General features: G+C 39.1%; 1 protein-coding gene across 1 annotated transcript in view; it reads right to left on the reverse strand.

The window, feature by feature from the left end:
• Window positions 1-18,521, reverse strand: part of LOC125225510 (headcase protein) — a 58,396-nt gene that overhangs the window by 13,189 nt on the left and 26,686 nt on the right. Inside the window, exon 2 of the mRNA XM_048129295.1 lies at window positions 17,486-17,582. Within this exon, the coding sequence (XP_047985252.1) occupies window positions 17,486-17,582 (97 nt within the window). The remainder of the gene's footprint in view (window positions 1-17,485; window positions 17,583-18,521) is intronic.

Raw genomic sequence — 18,521 nt, forward strand, 5'->3', positions numbered from 1 at the left:
TCGCTCTGAGCAATCAGCTTTATGATAAAGATCACAATACACCATTCGAATTGCTTTGCACTTTGGCCTCAAACTGAGTCGCTTGTAGGCCATTAAATAGGCTACCTAGTCTACGTAGATAATTTTAGGTACATTTTGCCAAAAATAGAAATAATAGTAAAGGCGGTTAAAATTACAAACCACGGGAAAGAACAAGGGGCGTCAAAGGGGGGGCAGCTTAGAAAATTGATCCATGATCGTTTTCTCTTTATAGGCCTAAAAAGCGATCCTATAATAGTGAAACAGAGGCCGTGAATACGAGTACCTATCATCCCAGTATTTTGCCACTTTAAAATTTATTCTAAGCTTAATCCGTCGTATTACGCAGACGTTTAAGCTTGTAAAAAATAGGTACACCATAGTGAGCACGTATTTTGCTTCATTGATATTTTAATTTATGTTTGTAAATAAAAAAGTTTAGATAAAGCCGACCGCATGCAGGTAAACAAAGTTAAGATACGGCAGGCCGCGATAAGCGAGGGTATGTATGTTAGTGTTAGGTATATATACGTATGTAACGCGTATGTGTATGTATGTACTTTATCGGGGTCGCAGAGGCTAACGGCCGAGCCAAGGCGAACTTATCGCCGCAACAAATAAAACATGTCATTCTACTCACGATAGTTACATAACGCGCCTAAGGGCTCCACTCCAAATGTTTGCCTGACGCATAATAATCTTTTGAGGAGGTATTTATTTAGGTTTCTACATGTTAAAAATAGATTTAGTTGTTTTTTCATTCAATAGATATAATTTGCTTTAAGGTACAGCGGGGCAAATCTCGACGGGGGGGCAACTGTAACTGATACATTTTTTCCATTATTACACTATGATGTTGAGTTCTACATGTATCCACTGAACACGCCTACCATATATAACCGGTGGACACTATTTAATAATGCAAACATTAAAAAATGGACCAGTTACATTGACCCCCCCAGTCAAGATTTGCCCGGCTGTACCTTATCGTCAAATCAAGAGACGAATGGAACAGGTATTATATGTTTAAATATATTGATTTAAAATTGGTCCTGTATCAGCAGTCTGATATGTCTAATAGTTAGTGTAAGTAAGTACTTTGTTATTGCAGTGGTGGTTGGATAATTTTGAAAAACATTGTTCTCTGTAGAAAACTCTTTATTCATCAATGTAAAATAACAAATAAACAACAATATTCCGACCAGGACGTACCTAGTTACCTACCCCATAACATAACACACACATTAAAATAGTTCCTCAAGATATTTTTATAACAAAAATTCCTCAGTCCCTTCCTGCACGATTATATCCTCATTTATTACTGACGACATTGGCCGGCCAGTTCTTGGCAGCGGTCGCTGTATTCATATCACAAACAGGAATGTTGGGGTAGGTAGTGGACGGCACAACATCTAACGCTGTTATAGGTCATGTTTGATCCCTATAACCGTTCATATCTATCCATTTAATTACTTATTATAGATAGTATTCCTTTCGAAACTAGTTTGGGCTTGATGGAAAAAATAATGGATCAAGTAACTTTTATCCTTTCTTCACCTTTATCGATTATAAGGCGATAAGCTTTCAAGAAATTAAAAGGTGCTCTTCGATGCTTGAAGACATGTTCTATAAAAATAAGCCTGCATATACTAATCTAACAGATTACCGAATACTACACATTTTATTGCAATGCATTAGCTTGAGTGCGTTTTTAACATGTTGGTGTCTATCTATTAGGGATGTACCGACTATTGATTTGGCCGACTAGGCCGACTACCGACTAGTCGGCGCTTGGGTGGCCGATTAGTTGGCCGACTAGTCGGCTAGTCGGCCAGAACATAATTTTCGATAAATTCACATTTTGAATGTCATTTTTGGTCCTTCGTTCGCGCTTTTCATGATTTTTTACAGATGTGCAAAGGTTCATGACAATATTTATATACATTTTCCATTTTTAACAACCGGCTTGGCTTAGTGGGTAGTGATCCTGCCTATGAAGTCGATAATCCTAGGTAGGAAATTTATTTCTGTGGTAATAACAGATACTCGTATTTGTTGGTTTGAGAAAAAAAGGAATTACTAATAGCTACATAATACAACCATAATTTTCAGCTGATAATTTAATTTTGTACTGTTTTTCTATCACTAATGAAGTGCCGACTAATCGGCCCTTTTTGCCGACTAGTCGCCGACTAATCGCCGACTACAAATGTGGCCGGATAGTCGGCTTTCCCGACTAGTCGGTACATCCCTACTATCTATATATCAGCAAGAGCCAGGCCGCATAAGCATGGTAGCGCGAGACATGATAAAACATCAGGCCGTCCCTATCGCACTTACAAATAGTGCGATAGGGACTGCCTGATGTTTTATCATTTATCGCGCGACCATGCTTGCCTGGCTGGTGAGTGTAGCGACCTTTATTATATAGTCGTATACATATAATAACAGAACTTTTAGTATTTAATAGGGTTTAATTGACACTATTAATGTAGTTGGGTTTCATACACCTTAACTTCGCGTTTTACGATTATATAATAAGTTGAATATGTGTAATTAACTGAAGTGGGTATAAAATAAACAACTTCTTGGGTTAAGTGCCTGGTAAAATCATATATGTAATTATGTAAGTACATATCACTCAACAAAATGATACTTCATTTCTATTTTTGTGTGTAAATACCTACAATGTATATTAATATTCAGTATGATCTTATTTTGTTCTATCTAAATAACACTTTAGGTAACAAAGTATGGAGTTTATCAATAGGCGTGGCTAGATAACCTAACCACAAAATTAAAATTTTGAAAATAACCCCGACCGCGACATAGTAGACCGATTTTCATGAAACATGGCTAAGAACACTCCCGACTAACTCAGCTTTCAGACAAAAAAAAACTAAATCTAAATCGGTTCATCCGTACGGGAGCTACGATGCCACAAACAGACACACACAGACAGACAGACAAACAGAGAGACAGACACGTCAAACTTATAACACTCCGTCGTTTATGCGTCGGGAGTTAAAAAAGAGGAACAGACATGAATACTTCGATTTTTTGTCCGACATGTTCTTATTAGGACAAACGACGCGAATCGGTAAGTAAATACCTTATAAATTTTATGTCAAAGCATTTAAAGATGCAGTGCAATAACTTCTTGCCGATAACAATTTAAAGCAACTATTTACCTTGGTATTAATAGCTTTCAACAATATTATCAGCCAATGCCCCTACAATACATTGTCGTTATCCTGTTCTCTATCTAAACTAATAACTAGCCTTATCTTAAGCGTAGAACACTTGCTTCTGGTTATCACATTGGCTAGTTTTCATTACAGTTTAATTTCTCAGAATTTTAGTCGCTCAGTCTTTTTAGTACCTACGAACGGTCAGCTAAGAAAGTGGTTTACCACTTATAAGGCCGAAAAGTGGTAAACCACTTTTTAGGCTGACTGTAAATTCAAGTACGTTCTTTTCCTGGGAACCAGTGGGTATCTGTACTATGAAAATACTTGGCTGACTAGCAATTCCAGCTGACTAATGTAAAAGTGATAATTAATTTTTTTTTTTACCATAACTTGCCAGTTATGTTAATAAACTTTCTTTGTTGTATAAAATCATAATTTTTGTTTTCCAATTATAGCTAAAGTTATCAATCTGAAATTCGTGTTAATTAGAAAATCAATGATAATCAGCCTATTCGTTATGAAGTGATACGATCTTAACACGAGCTAGTTACCTTGTGTTTTATTAACTTTTGTAATTTCTGATGTAAAATGAATTCATAAACCCAAATAAGGGGCAGGGTATTAGCAATACGAAATAAAACAGCAAATAGGCATGTTCAAATAAAGCTTTAGGCAGAGCAGGCGCAATAAACGCGTGTAACCGGCGAGCCTTACTCGGCCAAAATAGGTTTAGAGTAACCGGCCTTCGCATTACGGAGCAGTTGGTCCATTCCATTCCCAAAGTAATGAATCTATTATTACTTGAATATGTAAATTAATGCAACAAATTTAGCCGTAAAGGAGCTGGGATCTAGTTTTAAGGTGCGCTCAGCGGATTAGGCTAACAATTAATTTATAGTGGATGTCGTGGGATCGAGGCGTGCGCCAGGATGATGCATATCTGCGTTTCCTTCGCTCGCTCTTAATCCGGAGTATTAACCGGCGGTGCGACCTGAGATTTATCGCCTCAGCCCGCCATCGCTACATTGTCCTTACAACCAACATTTATTTCACTCCTCCACTAATCGAAAACTGTTCTCTTGTTACACGAACTACAAGTAATCGATTCTCATAATCGAAACATAGATGAAACGCAACGACTATGCGGCTTAAATACGTACGAGTAGACTCGAAATGCTAACAATGTTGCATTTACAATCGGTACCTAATAGGGAGCATTAAATTTTAAAGAGAGCTCTTCAATGTAATTCAGACCTAAACGAGATCCGACTGTAACAAGATTAAAGCAAGTTTAAAATTTCATCCGCGAGTGTTGGCACAGTCGTTGAGAACTCGCAGTATTTAAGGAGGCAGTTCTCGTTTTACCCGCGACCGACGGCTCCTGAGGGATGTTATAGGATTTGGCGCATTTGTTGGAAGAGAAAAAACGAAGTAAAACCTGACTACGTCTTGCGCTTAACCCCGGCCGAAAGAGCGGAGATATCCGGAGATCCCCCGAAGATAGCGTCGTTTCCCACTGTATTTATTTGTCTTACAACTTTTACAAGCTTTTCGGTATCCGAGTATGAGGTGTCGTTCGCTCTTACGAATTATCCAGATATTTTATTTCTACTGCCGCAAAAAATGTCTACGTTGACGCGTACCATATGTGTTGTAATTTGTTAGTAGTAGCGTAGGTACGTTCACATTAATCTCGATAATGGCTAAGGTCTATGACCTATAAGTAATTCATAGAATGGGCGAGTGCGGTATGGTGGGCAGCTCGATATGGCAGGTGCGTTATGTAACCTGCGCTAGCGCAGTCGACAATTGTGGCTTTCACAACCTCGTATCTAATTAATTTGTTCCATAGAAAATACGACTGACACTATCACAACATAAAGTTTAAAACCAACATAAGGCTTAAGTAGTAAAATACAAACGCTGCAGCAATTGTTATGCTGCCAACATTGACTCGTTACTATTCACGATTCAAACCACTTTGCTACCAAAACGGTCCATGCCAAAGGATAATTACAGAGAATCATAGAGGCAATGGCTACATATTTGTTTTAGTGATTTACATAGTAGGTAATTTATAGTTTTTTTTTTATCGAGACTCGATCCTTTAACTGACAAAGGCTAGAAAGTCTACAGGAGGCTGCCTAGTACAATAGAGTGATATTTTTTAAACCAGGCAGGCAATTATGGTCGCGCGATAAATGATAAAACATCTGGCCGTCCCTATCGCACTTACTAATAGTGCGATAGGGACGGCCTGATATTTTTATCGTCTATCGCGCAACCATGCTACCCGTGCAGGATTAATACACAAAAACAACAGACAGTAGTCCAGAGGTGCTAAACAATATTTCAGTGTTTACTCTAGTTTTTACTAAATATTTGTTTGGCGTTTATAAATTATGTAAGTTGTTAGGAATCGTACCAGTACGCGCATTATTGCAATATGGTCCAGCAGCCAGAGTACAGTTGTGATTGTGAAACTCAAAACCAACACCCAGTGATAGGCATTATTAACCGAATTACCAGCGAATCAAAAGGTCACTCGCAAAGGGCGAAAATTGCAGCACATCTGTAACAAGGGCCGCGCTGTCTAAACGCAAAACACCATTCTAAAGCCAGACAAATTTATAATGATATAGCCCATTACCTCGCCGGCTGTCATAACAGTAACCCTAGATATAGCCGTTACCGTTGCCCGAAGAGGAGTTCAAAAGCTTACAATTTAAAACATAAATTAGATCGTGCAGTGTCTAAATACGGGAGGACACCGGGAGGCAGCCGACTACCGGGTGGTTAGGGACGATGAATAACGAAGCGAGAAGGACGGTGTATCGGTCGCGGCGGGCCCGCGAGCGAGACGAATGGCGGGTGCAGCAAGCACTGCACACAGACATCGATCGATTAGCGGGTACCTACCGGCCCGCCGCCGCCGCTAGCTGACACAGCCAATCTATCGACCTTTGCTATTCTATTTTTAAATTTTAACTGCCTAATTATTAATCGTCGAAACATCAATGGTCATTGGTCATCAATAAAACAAAGTAGGTCTCGGTGTTGGTTCTGTTCTGTCCTTCAAAAGCCCGACAGTCCTTCAGAAGCTGGCCGCCGGGAGGGCGCAGGTGGCAGCGACTGTGCGAATGCTGATCACGTCGCCCGGCCGGTGATCACTTATTTAACTTGGAGGTGCCGTGATTCCATAGAAATGCATCGCAGCAGACGTCGCGCGCATTTTTTATTTATAAAATTTCCTATCGCAATAGCCGAGGTAATGGAATAATTTCGATGGAGCTGATCAGTATTCAGTAAAAATTCCCTAGTCCTCAGATTTGCACGTCTGATCGGCGGGACTATCCGTTGCACAGATTAGAGCTTGATTAAAACATTATTTGCATTGCCGTGATAGGAAAATGGAAGTGTGGCTTTACTTTTTATTCATATTTACCATTTATTTTTCTCGGGCGCATATACAATTTAAACGTATCCACGTCCACGTCTCATTGTTTTATTTTTTTATATTATTTCAAAGAAATTAGCCGCGAGTTTCAGAATTCGACACGGACCATTAAATTCGTTTGAGAACAATGACGTCTGAGGCAGTGAGTTTATAGCACAAAAGGCATTTTCCAAACGATTGGAGTCATTTGGGTAAATTTCTCAAAAGGTACTCATAGATACCATAGAAATCTTTGATCGTTTAAGTGTATTAGAAACGCTATGCTTACACAGTGCGTGTAAAAACATGTTATGTGTTATCGTACAATTTTATCGGCACTGTTGTCAGGTTCGAAAGTTGATACCAGATAGACAAGAAGCACAAGCGAGGTGCAGCGCAGGAAATGCAGGTAAGTGCTGTAACTTGTCGCCGCTGCAGGAAACACTTAAAAATAGAACCGAAGATAACTCTCAAGAAACACATATATTTCCAACAATACTCGGCTATTGGAGTTGGTTCACGTTAATGAGTTCTGTATTATTTTTGTAATGGAAGGCGGAAAACAGCACCTTTCGCGATAAACCGGTGGCCTTAAGATAAGGGATTTAATAGGACGTGTTCAATAATAATATTATATTATTTATAAGTTGAAAACACTTCTGGCGTAAAATTCATACATAAATAAGCTACAGAACTCTTTAATGGACTTTGCAGGATAGGTTAACATTACGGGATAAATAAAATGGGTTTTATTTTATTTAGTGAAGTTTTTTCAACAAATGAACAATTTTCTGGATAGGATCTCAATGAACAGAGTTTATTATGTCTAGAACGTGGATGAGTATTGTCCTAAGAGCGAACAAAGCCTCGGCCGAGGCGACAATGTGCTTAGTTTTCAGATTAGAGCAATCCCGACACCTAAACACGGATTTTAGATAACATTGAAACTCCGACCGCACTGCATATAAATGAGAGTTTAGACCGTCTTAGATCCCTCCTGCATAATTACTAGACTTACATACTCGCAGCGATATTGAGCGCCGATTAATTACTTTAATGGACAATCTAAAACAAGTGAACATGCCATTGCATTTAAATGTTTATTCGTAACTTGGAAAATTTAATTTAACGGCTAAGCTATTGTGATATTCGCTTAAATGCCAGACAGACTAGAGCGATTATAACTACATTTGAATGCAGGAGATCAACTTTGTATGCAAACAGCAACTGAATCACAGACCATATTGGCATCGCATTTTCTTATATCACGAGTCATTTGCGGGTGATACGAGCCGGGGGAGAACGAGGGATTGCGTGCGGCCCGGCACGCACCCCAGCTGTTTTCCTCTATTACGATTTCAATGTCAAGAACGATCAATACGGACCCGGGGATGTAAAATTTCGGCAGTTCTCGGGGAGTTCCGGGAGCTACGAGCAGGCACACTAACCTACCGTAATGTGCGTGTCTTACCGATCAATAGACGCCGCGGAAGGTGCTGGCTGAATTTATAAATAGTCTTGAACTTCACCTCGTTGCCCGGATTGGAGAAAGTCGGGAACGGTCGTTAGTTAGGGCTCAATCATTGTTTTGAAAGCGCCGAATTTATTGGGAGGCAGTACGATTTTCCACTCTGTAATTACATATATATGTCTCTTTATGGTTCGAGTCCCGACTCTGTCTATTAATATATGTATGTTTATTTTTAATTCAAGCCTAATAATATATCAGCCTTAGTTCATTTATAAGAGGCGTATCTAATGCAATATACAGATAATAAATCGCATGACACCTAATAAGAGATTGTGCATTGTGGCGTTCTAAATGAATAATCACCAGCTCCACGAGTTGTGATCTTGCTCGCAATGAGCGTCTCTTTATTTAAATGAGATGCACAAACCCCGACGGAGAAAGTTTGAATATCCCAATAAAACGTGACAATCGGCAGCTGATGTGCATATTTCACTAAGTTTTCATGTAAATCGCTCTCCTCTGGGTACGTTGGCGCGAAGAAACTGTTTCTAAAAGTAAGAGATTGGGAAAACAACTGCGGTGAATTCCTTTACCTAGACTGTAAAAGCACTTGAAAAGCCAATATCCCCGCGCTTTATACCTCATCAGCATGGATATCGCGCTTACACTTCAACTAGAAACATTCAATATTCAATCCCCAACTTTTTTCCAAGAAAATCAGCCAACCGCTCAGTCTGTACTTTTCTCAATGTTTGTGTTCGCTGCAGAAAGGTAAGCAGCTTAGGAATTGAAGCACACATCGTTAATGTTTTATTTTATGTAAAACAACGTTCGAGAAATAGGTACTTGTGGTTTCTTGTTTATTTACAGCTCAAAAGGGTTGTATTTTTAAAAGCAAAAAAAGTAAAACATTTTTCACAAAATCAGTGAATTAATTAATGTAGTTGATGCTGCAAATTGATGAGATAAGTGTAGGATGAAGCCCGTTCGCAATTAGAGTGAGTAAAGGGAGGCGAGCGGTAATATTAGAGGACGAAAACGAGCGCTTCATTACGGGGAATGATGGCAATAACAATACGGCTAATGGTCCGCTTGCGACCGTCTCTCCGGTTCACAATTCCCGCTTCTCCTCAAAAATATTCTCTCAAACTTAAAATAAACCTGGTGCGGTGATTGGTCTATTTTGTTGTTATTATGTTTGCTGGTTCATTTCAAAGTGTGCATTGTTTTTAATGCAGTATTATTTTGCTAGGTTGTAATGTTTTCATGGCGTTGTTGCATAAACAATATTGACGCCCGATCTTGATTAAAAATTGCAACATAGCATATTAATTTATTTATTAATTTATTAATTTATTTTAATTGAGACTGATTACAGTCTCAATTAAAATGTTCATGGCGATAATTCTTCACGAATCACAGAAAACGTCAGAATATCAGGTTCTAGGACAATTAGCATAACGTCGGCAATTTTACAGAATCTTGTAGGTACAATTAAGACTCTTGGTTGAGTAATGGTTTGATAACAATGCTTTTTAATCACGTCATTAATTCTTTATTGTCGTAAAGGTACTTCAACGAGTTTGCATCGCGAGTGTGACTAATACCTGTGGCACTTTTGCATTGAGTAGGTAAGTAATGTAGATTGTAGGTATACCTAATGTAAGTGTTCACAAGTCGCGCAACGTGGGGATAGGTCACGTAAGCAATGTTCGTTGTTGACATTAGACTAGCCATAACCAGCGCGGCTATGCGCCAAGAGGCCTTTATTTTTATACACGTCAAATGGTAATAAATGGCAAATGTGATAGTCATCACGCCCGCCCGTTTCAAGCAATGTCCGACCACTTTATGTGCAGTGTAGTCTTCTATTCACTTAATAATCAATAGGTGCATGATCGGTGAGATCATGTTAGACTTTTGCTTGGATTGTGAATAATAGTAGATTATGAACATACCGAAGAAGAAATATTGTAAGTACTTGATTTTATTACCTTAAGAATATCTAATTACTATAAAATTTTACTGACTACAATTGTGCCGTAAGCTATCGTTGCGAATATTTAGAGTAAGTATTTAATAGATAAGTCTGTCCGTAATTATCTTAGTTACGGATATGACACATACATGCCTACTTAAAAACATTGAAGATATTAGTAAGTGTTGCCGTGTGCGTGTACACCAACCAGTACGACCACCTGACTATCAGGCAGACTATTATAATATTTATAATCTACTAGCGCAATAAGGTCCAAGCCACACCTCGCAATTAGGCCTCGATTATGTGAATCGCCTCGTACTTACTATAATTAAAGCAGTCAATCGAACCGCATAAGGCAACCCACGAGATAAGCACATGCGATCTTATTAGTGGTTTATATTCTGGAGCGCCCGCTGGTACGAGTATGGCATTCTGATTCGCGCTTAGCAGCCAGCAAGTACAATGGACGTAACAAATTGCAATACGGCGGCATTAGTAGTTACGATGCTGTGCACCGGAGATTTGCAAGCGTTCGCTGCAGCGACGCGCATTGTAAGTGGGTTAGGCGCGGGCGCCGACCCCTCGCCCGACTTCAGGGTTAACGCCGGCCTAGGGTTACCGCCTTTCAGGAATTCTAATATCTGCACTAATAAAGCTAGAATTTTTATTGAGTGCATGGTAGTTCTGTTAAGAGACTGCGATATGCTTATAAGGTAAAATAATGGTCTCCCGCCGTAGAAAAAGTGCCATAATCAGAACAGAAGAAACTATTAAATTACATCTTTATAAGACTGACTACAAAATGAATTACATATAAACTAGGAGTGTATAATGCATATGAATAGAAATACATACCTACTTACAAGCCCATTTTACGTCCATGTCCGATTTTTTTTGTGCGGGTAGTGTGAGAAACGAAGTTTTTATTTAGCATACCGATAAAATAGATCTTACTTTATGTGTTAAAACCATTTTATCTATGGATAATTCTATCTTACACTGAGAGAAATTTGCATAGTGAATTTAACAAGTTCGACTTGTTGCGGGTTTATCCGTTTGAAACAAAAGTATTTTAGTAAACGAATCACAATATTGATAGTACAAGTCGAATTTGTTCGAACAACAAGGTCAAACTCGTTGAAAGATAATTGATTGAATCAGCCAAACATATGTTTAAAACAATATTGTCATGTTGCTTTTATAAAATCGACTTGTTGATTCAAATGACAAGTAACTTGTAGAATGTAGTAGTTACACTTAACAAAATCTAACTTGTTGTTTGAACCAAAGAGCACGTAGGCGCTATTTTAACCAAAAAAAATGTTGAACGAACATGAAAACTGGTTGTTTTTTCTCTTAGTGTACCCTGCATTTTTTTAAATGCATATACCGCGTTGATAATTGTGTGTATAGTAGGTATATTAGGTATATTAAAAGTCACACAGCGACTAAAACATATCAGGATATAAATTTAATGATTTTACGCCGGACGTTAACAACGATTACGATTTACGACATGCATACAATATCTATGATGGTGTGCTCGACTAGTGTATAAATATTATGTACATTTATTATAATAGCTCTATAAATTAATAATTTTATCTAGCCACCCTCCTATATTAGTTAGTTTATTAATCAACGTTCTCTCAAAATTGCATCTATCTCGATAATATTAAACTCGGGGAGTTCATTGACCGCTCTAGTTCTAGATATTCTAGGCATTAACAACGAAGTAGTACTAGTAACACAGACCAACCCCTATAGACATCTATTACAAGACGACTCGCAGTGGCCAGCCTTCCTAGTATTTGCACTGATATAAGCGCGGGCGCTCGCCGTGCCCGATCAGTATCGACCAAGTAACAGACCCGAAAGCAGCGCGTGTTTTTCGCACAAAAAAATTGGAAAAGGGTATTTTGATGCCTTAAAGATGTCCACCTGTAGTGTGAAATGGTGTGGAAAGGTAACAAGAAGCTCAAATTTAAAAACAGACGGCATTACATTCCACAAATAAGTCATATTTATAATTTATTCAGAGCCGGCATAGGTCAACTTACATTGGCCACTTACGCGTCAGTAGAGGGACAGTCATACTTCTGTCCCTTTTCATCTGGCGCGACTGCCCGCCGTCCTTGAAACGGCCAATCACAGCGCGCTTAACACATTCCCCGCCCGCTCCTCGCACCCCAAACACTGGCGACTCGTATCGCGCACAAAATATACAAGATTTCTACTCTATAGGAGGTTCTCTGTGACTAGTAAATATACCTGCCCGCTGCTATTTATCTGAAATCGTATTGTTATTCCAAGTATAATAATCTGAATTCAATTGACAACAATATCGGTATATATTTGATTTTCAAATACTGGAACGGAATGCTAATTAACTTTAAGATGCAAATCGAATGGCACTTCAACTAGTTCAACTCTGCGCTATTTTCAGTTTATACATAGGTACTAGAATTCATCACCTACAAGAAACGTAAAGAAACAGAAATTGTAAGGTACGAGCACACCTCGGACACTGCATGGCGTGACTGGCGATCAAATATATGAAAGAGGCGCGTTCCTAGCACACACTCTAAGCACGTGTAGGTGAACGCGTACATGACAGGTCGACTGTTCGCGTTTTTGAAAATGGTAACTGTGAGATAACCGAGAGGAAGTGGGCGGCACTTTCAGCGGGGAGCGGGAGTCGCCATACTGTACGATTACTCTTTATTATGTCCATTCATTTTAATCATTTCCAAGGTGATTTAAAAATAAAAGATCGTTCCTGTGACTGCTGTGGATAGTATTTAATTTTACATTTCTCTGTTAATAATTGCGTCACGCCACATAACGAGTCATCGCCTGAGAAAAAGAGTCTGCCAGTTACTACCTCAGGGTGCGTAGCCGAATGGCACAAACGCTTACGAAACGAAACGCTCGTAGATATCTATCTCTATCGCTCTTGCGTATTGGCGCGACAGAGCCAGGCTACCTTTCGCGGCGTTTCGTTTTCGTTTCGCGTCGGAGAAATGCCATTCGGCTACGGCACCTGATATTTTAATCATACCAGAAATATATGTTCATAACCGTTAGTTACAAATAACAACATTATTCACATGCTTTGACTCTGTCTATCTTTTGTGCAAATATAGTTTTATCATGGAGAAGTGCGTTAAATTTAATATTGAATCAAAAGCGTCGCGTCGCTGCGAGCAGAGCTAGTATTTCATACTTAATTCAATGTGGTTGCGCCGGCGCTGGCGGCTAGTGCACAGCGACGAGGCGTGGGCGCGAGCGGCGCGTGGGCCGAACACCTCGCATTATGCGGTGCATCCATACAATAATAAACCTACATCATAATTAACTTTCCGTAATAACATAAGCAAGTTTATACATTTGGTTCATAGCTACTAAAGTTACGGAAAACTCTCGACTTTCTCAAGTCGTAATAGTTGCAAATTTCGGTCGTAACTATCTAGCAAGGAGTTTTACGATAGTTTACCCGTAAAAGTTTCTCATAGTACTGAGAGAGCTCTGTAATCCGAAATAAACGACGAAACTGAGACCATGTGATACGCAAACAAGCGTTTATCAAGATCGAATTGAACGCGCTTACGATAGGGCCGCGCAAAAACCAGCTCCCGAGTCACTTCCTTATAAGGATATACTGTCCTGCAAGTGGATACTTGCGATAACATTATAAAAAGTTGATCGGAGGCACACGAAATGGTTTTGCAAGTTTGCTGGATAAAGTTCGCACGGCGGTTTGCCTTTATATGGACGATGTGGCTACCTGGACAGTGTCGAAAGCTAGACATAAGCCGAAGGAAATACGCAAGTCCGATATGTCGTGTCGTCATACTACCTCACTACCTTCGTAAATTCCGTGTGATTTAAGGGCTCCATTTCGAGAAGCAATTATTTATCATACATCTTCGTAATGGAGTAATTACCTTCATCGGCTGGTTACGAAACGCACGCGGCTGGTCTCGCGGTAAGAAGTTATGCGTAGCAATGCCATTCTGCAACTTTTTGCAGGGAAAGAAAGTTGCAATGTAAGACCTATCAGCTATCCAGCCCTATTGTATCTATTAAACGGCTACTTTCTCGTTCCATGCCGTTTATGGTCCGCTGAGAAAACTCAGATGTTGCTGTATAGATGCATTTTGATCTGACGGAACATTATCTTTTTAGATCCTTAACATGAGCAGTGGAACAGTATAATAACAGTAGTACGTAACTTTAACAGAACTATCACGTCAAATGCAAGGATTGAGATGGGAACAACAGAAACTAAATTAAAATTACTAAAATTACTAAAATTTTACTACACTAACTAAAATTTTTCATAATTACGATTTGATTAGGTATGAGTGTAGAGTAAGCATTTATATGCAGACAATCGAGTGGGTGCCCCGTACTCGAGACATTTTAAAAAGAAAAACAGAGTTAATCCACATGGGGAAACCTTGAGCACGGTGTCGGGTGGCACGCTGTAGGATTCAGTTACCCACTGAACGCCGCGTCGCCCGCGGGCCGCGCCTCATCTCGAGCTCGACCTGCGAGTTGCGTGCTGCGAGTGACGCAGATTCTCTCTAGTCTACCTTTTAATGCAGACGAATTTAATAGCAGACAATGGAGGCGAGGCGGGAGTTTGCCTGCCACTTGCCTGCCTGTCAAAAGTTTACTAATTTAGAATTATGAGAAAAACGGATGCTTAGGTAGTTTGCATTCTGGATTGTCTCCGGACATTGAATCTATGATTTTTTATTCATTCACATATTCGATGTAGGATGTATGTAACAATGTACCTAACTTTTGTATATCGGGAAAACGGGGAAGACGATAAATTAATTTAATTAGACTTCCATATTTATGATTGTTTACAGAATATATGTAATATTTTTTTTGTATTTAGATTCTATCTACATGTTTTCACAACTCCAACTTTCAACTTTTTAGGATATTATACGCAACAATCAGGCAGATACTCAGACATCCCTTCGTTGTAAAAACAGTAGTTTTGGATTGCGACGAACTGCGAAGTAACCTTCAAACATTTTACGAGGCGGTCGGGCCTGTTTCTGGGCCGAGATACCTGCATGCTGTTTGTGTGCGACGTGAAAATTGCAAACCTGATAAATTCATAAACCCGGCTTAAGGTTTTACGGGCTGCGGCGACCGGTCCTCGCAATCAATATGCTGGTAGACAGCGGGCCACCATAAATAGAAGAAGTGGTCCCAGTTTAATGATGCTGCGCCGCGCCGCGGACGCTGCGCTGTTATCAATCAAGCAAACGGCTGCTATCGTTTCACTAGTTATTAGAACCCAGTATCAGTACCAATGCACGAAGACTTCGAGAGATATTTACTTCGGAGCGTAACTGTAACTATCTAGATTTTATTGCTCCTTAGAGCGACCGGTACGGCCACATATTAGTTTCTAGAAATCGTAACATCTCGCAGACTCGTTCGGTCGTTCTTGTCTGTTTAAAAGGTTGAAACATATTACAGTAATGTATGTGGATCTAAGAATTATGAAGTTTCCCTTAGTGGAGTGGAAACGGGGTGTAGTCACGCGACGCGGAGCGAAACGAGACGGCTACAAGACAATACTGCTGGTGTTATTTACGCGGTAGATAAGTGAAGAAAATGTTTGAAATTATCTCGCGTGCACGATCGGATCCACCGGTACAATGGCGGCGTGCGCGACACGAATCACTGCCGCTGGGAGTCGTTAAAATGCAACCTAAATTAAAGCAAAATACCAGAACGTACAATAAATTAAGGTAGACAAGCCCCGAACGCCTAGTTTACTGCCGATCATAATCACGTTATGGAGGAGCCCAAGACATATAATTAATGAAAATTGCTTTAATATACCTAACCGGCCATAATGTCAGATATTCATGTATTTTAGAAAGAAAATAATTAATTGTTACTGATCATAATTGTTTATCGGCCATTAATTTTACACTAGGAAAAACTTTACAAATATCGTTTATAAATAACTAGAGATGGGCCGAATACGGACTTTGCCGAATACGAATATTCCGCCGAACATTCGGTTACGCCATATTTTTAAAGCGGATGTTAAGATTAAAACTATTTACTATGAAATTATTGATAAATGGCTACTACTATGAAACTATTTACTATGAAATTATTGATTGACATACTACAACTATGTTCTTATGATTTAGTGGATAACTAAAACTTAGTTAAAACAACTCTGAACTCTTCTCAACTCTTAAACTATTACGGTTTTTTTAACTTTTTTACAAAACAATTGTATTTATATTTGGATGCATAGGTAAGTATATTTTTAGTAGTTCCTTAGAAAGCTACTAAAATAGAAGCTTATTATCCAATGGAATACGTAAGATCTTCATTAGTTATTTACTTTGTTTATTCGGCAAATATTCGGCAATGCAACCGAATTATTCGGCCGAACACGAACATTGAAAAACTTGCCGAATATGCCGAATATCGAATATTTACCGAATATTCGGCCGATTTCTATAAATAACTGACCATGACCAATAATTCATCTTCAACTTATAACGCCTCGGAGGTAACGTACGAGAATCTTCAAGTTCCTAGATAATCGAATGTATACCAAGTTACTAGTTATCACTGATCTCGTGTAAGATATCGCTCCACTTGGGGCTCCGAGCGAGCTCATCTATTACAATTTGCACCTCCTAGAGGGCAAGTGGAGCGTTGTACATCTACAGAACAAATTGTAAGCTGGGAACAATTATTCAATCGTTGCCACGGTAAAAATAAGTACTACTTCAACAAGCGTTGGGCTGCAATAAATAACAAATAAACGCTTGGTATTTATAGAAGCGGCTCGCCGTCGGGGGAATGACCGTCGCTTGACACACAACTGGCTCAAGGCCTGTGGAGATTAGATGCTAGCACTGCATAACAAATACAACCACATGACGATAGACGGCAAAATACAATTTACGGTTAAAAAGTCATGTCTAAACTACTAGCCGGCGACAATATTAGAGAGAAACTGCATTTATTCGGCGGGACCGCCTCCCGTGCGGCTCCCTGACAACGCTTTATCGCGAAAAGTGTCAGCCTGTGTTTTTATGGCGGCGACAACAAAAGCAAACTTTCACCTCTGCAAACCTTTTCAGCGATGAAAATATTTTATTCTTTTACACCTCTGACCAGAACGAATGGAAAAGGGACATTTTAGCAATCTACATTCACTAAATCTCCATTTAATACCTCATTTTTCAAACTAAGCTATATTTTTGTAGCGCTTTATCTGTATCTTAAATTACATTGCAAAACATCGAAACGAAAACATACATTGTTTGATAAGATCATTCTTGCTGAATGCAATTCACGCCACTGGTATTGGTTGAGCTTACCTTTATCTGATATGAGTTGACTTTGTGCTTCGGCAGAAGGTTGAAGGTGGAGAAGTCGAGCCTCCTGGAGAAAATCCCGTTCGCACCAGCGCCGGCTCTGAAATGACAATCGATCCATTATAGCTTAAATATTTCAGTCGTTACCAGACTAGACTATTTCGGGGTGGGTTGGCCCGACAGCAGCTAGGCGGGTCAAAGCTTCTGTCCGGGGATATATAACGTTTTGAGGGTGTCAGCGTTGGCGTGAACAATTAATTACAGCCGTCAAAAGTGCCCTTTTAACTTAGGTAGCGTTAAGTGTCATGAAAATGCATTGCTTTTGTTCAAAAACTATGTGTAGGATATAGAGGTACAAGAAACAAAACTTTTTTTTTTAATGTTCTAAAATACTAAAATAAAATCTAAGGTTATATCACCGATCCAGACATTGTAAATGTAACTCATAACACAAGTTTTAATCACTTAATCAAATTACTGGGATTTGCAGCCGACACGCAAGTATGCAGTTTACGATTTGCGTGACAGTTAGCTTGGTAATCGTTGTAGTAAAACGATTACCTATTAATTATTATATTATGGTTAAGTAGCCGCTAAACAATATTAAAGTAATTAGTAGAAGTGTGAAGATGATTTGATTGCTATTTTACCTAATTCTATTAAACATAAACGTCACGCCTGTTTTAAATGACTATATTAAGCTGTTGCTACCTATGTTTAATGTAATTCTGTTATTTGTAAATCTGTTATCTTTGTGGTGCAATAATAGTTATATGTTTTAAAGGGGGGCAAAATAGTTGTTCAACCGCACGAGACGCGACGCTAGCGAAAGAATGGAATATTTTAAAAAAACGAAACTTAAGCGTTACGAGGGTTTCAAGGCCTTTGCCACCGAGTGAAACACAATTTTTTTCACCACACCAACACGAACCTGACTATACAACATGAAACTAAATGAAATCCATCAATTTATTCAATATTTATGATTCAAAATCATAATTTATAAGTAAAATCTACCAATCTGTTTAAGACATCAAGT

This window comes from Leguminivora glycinivorella, chromosome 1 (assembly GCF_023078275.1).
Source record: "Leguminivora glycinivorella isolate SPB_JAAS2020 chromosome 1, LegGlyc_1.1, whole genome shotgun sequence".
In the NCBI taxonomy this organism is placed as follows: domain Eukaryota; kingdom Metazoa; phylum Arthropoda; class Insecta; order Lepidoptera; family Tortricidae; genus Leguminivora; species Leguminivora glycinivorella.